Source organism: Gorilla gorilla, chromosome 8 (genome assembly GCF_029281585.2).
Source record: "Gorilla gorilla gorilla isolate KB3781 chromosome 8, NHGRI_mGorGor1-v2.1_pri, whole genome shotgun sequence".
Classification (NCBI taxonomy): domain Eukaryota; kingdom Metazoa; phylum Chordata; class Mammalia; order Primates; family Hominidae; genus Gorilla; species Gorilla gorilla.
The window spans coordinates 31,452,133-31,454,177 of NC_073232.2; the positions used below are offsets into that span (position 1 = coordinate 31,452,133).

Consider the following 2,045-nt stretch of genomic DNA (forward strand, 5'->3'; position numbering starts at 1 on the left):
GATCCAAGACCAGAAAAAGTGAAAAATAAAGAAATCCAAATGAAATATGGAGTTCGGTTAGTAACAATGCGTGAATATTGGTTCATTAGTTGTGACGTGTCCCACACTAAGATGTTAACAGTAGGAGAAACGGGAGGCGGGGTATAGAACTATGCAACTTTTCTGTAAGCCTAAAACTATTCTATAATTTCAAAAAGCGTATTTTTAAAAATATAAACAAGGAGGACAAGAGAGAAAATAGTGTGACAGTCGCTGAAAATACTGCAGGAAGGTCAAGAAAGTGAACATTAAAAGAACGGTATACATTATCTATTTCAAACAATGTGTAAATTAGCCACAAAGGGCAAATGTTTTTATCTATTGGGTATTGGTGCTGAATACTTTTTCATCACATTTACTTTCCCATGATAAAACAGGTTAGGTGGTCATTATGCCATTATTTTCTAGCTGGTTAATGTTAATAAAAGGCTTGGACACATGCAAATGGCAATGAACTAAATAAACAATATAGCTTTTATTTTCAGCACAAACATAATCCTCGTTGTAAATTATCTAATGCCACTAATCTGTCCTGCTGAACCCCATCATCCAGGAGTTACACACATTCTTTATACACAAAAAAATCATTGTGCCTGCCAAAACGTTTCCAGGTATGAGTGCGTGTGCGGAGAGATGCGTAAAGAATACTCGATTACCATGCCACCTACATCTTTTTGTTAAAACTGCCTTTATGAAGGCTATAATCCTTATCAAATTAAACCCTGCGGATCCCCCTTTTAATACACAGGGAGTCTTCCTCCTCATTTATGGGCGTCGGCGCTAAGCAGCTCTGGAAACTGGCAGACCCAGCTGTGCAGCGATGTCCAGTGTCGCCGCATCTGCCCCGCGGGGTGCAGCATGAGTCTTCCTTTGTGGCGTGCGGCTCCATCGGAACGCGCGTTGCGACGACAAATTCCTTTTTTCCCCCCCGCAGTTAACAGTTCTGGGGCAGAGGCTGGTGGAGAGGCCCAGAGCCCACTCAGACCGAGATGAAGATGAGGAAAAGCATGAGCAGGAAGAGGCTGGCGGCCGCGGCGGCCACAGGGAAGAGCTCGGTGCGCGGCGCAGCCTCCCGCGACGGCGACTCCTGGGCTGCGTCGAGGAGCCGCGTTGCCATAGGAACCGTAGCGGCGCCCCCAGCGAAACCCTGCGTTTGTGACAGGAGAAGCTAACCGCGGCCGCCCACTCCCACCCGCGCTTCCTCCCCGCCCCCACCGGCCGTGCGCGAAAAGCAGAGATCCGAGAACCGCGTGCGGTACAAACGGCAAAAGCTTCGCGCGCATTTTCCGGGAGTTGAGCGCGCGGCCGCAGGCCGGGAACCTACCGCTCTCAGGCTCCCAGCCCGGGCGCTACGACCCTGTGGGCGCCGCCTGTACAGCCCCTCCTTCCAGCCCGCTCGGGCGCATCCCCCAGGCCGGGCCAGCGACGCGGGCACCGGGAGCCCCTCCCGCCGGTCCGGGCTTTGGCCCACACCCGGGGACCGCGGAGTGGGAAAGGAACTGCAGGGCGGCGCCTGGCCGGCCGCGGACGAAGTTCGAGGCCGGAGGGCGTTTTCTTTTTTGCAAAATTGCCCCAAAGCCAGGGCCGCATGTACCTACTGTCTCCTTTGCCCCGCATGCTCCAAGAAAATAAGACACATTCTACCCCGAGTCCTAATTATTGGGCCATTTCCTTAACGCGCGGTCTGTCCCCGTGGCCAGAAGCATACTGCGAGATGCAGTTTGGGTAATTAACAAAGAGACGAGACCTAACTGGGCTTCCGAAATGCTCGATACTGCGGCCGGGTCGCCCCGCATTCGGGCATCGCGCGGTTCCCGGCCTTCGGGACGTTCCGGCCCGGCCGGACTTTGACCGCTGGCGTAATTAGGAGAAACGCAGAAGGCGGACGCTCCCCAATTTCCCCATCGAGCCTTCTCCTCCCGAGTCTGCGAAGCCCCTGGCTCAGGAGACACCGGCTCCGCGCCTCGGCCTGCAAATCCGCTTCCAGCGAGCGCAGGCCCTGTCGC

General features: G+C 53.8%; 1 protein-coding gene across 1 annotated transcript; it reads right to left on the reverse strand.

Annotated features, from left to right (window-relative positions):
- Nucleotides 1–495: 495 nt before the first annotated feature.
- LOC129525141 (uncharacterized) lies at nucleotides 496–1,836 on the reverse strand. The gene is made up of 2 exons (XM_055353873.2): nucleotides 1,634–1,836; nucleotides 496–1,186 (listed from the first exon to the last, which is right to left on the reverse strand). The coding sequence occupies exons 1-2, from the start codon at nucleotides 1,654–1,656 to the stop codon at nucleotides 820–822; spliced, it is 390 nt and encodes a 129-aa protein (XP_055209848.1). The 5' UTR covers nucleotides 1,657–1,836; the 3' UTR covers nucleotides 496–819.
- Between the last annotated feature and the right edge of the window lie 209 nt (nucleotides 1,837–2,045).

What these genes read in the sequence shown, in the direction of transcription:
- LOC129525141 (XM_055353873.2), bottom strand. Translation starts at nt 1,656, where the DNA reads ATGCGGGGCAAAGGAGACAGTAG. An exon ending in CGGGGCAAAGGAGACAGTAG is followed by an intron (nt 1,187 to 1,633) that starts GTACATGCGGCC and finishes TCACAAACGCAG; the next exon opens with GGTTTCGCTGGGGGCGCCGC.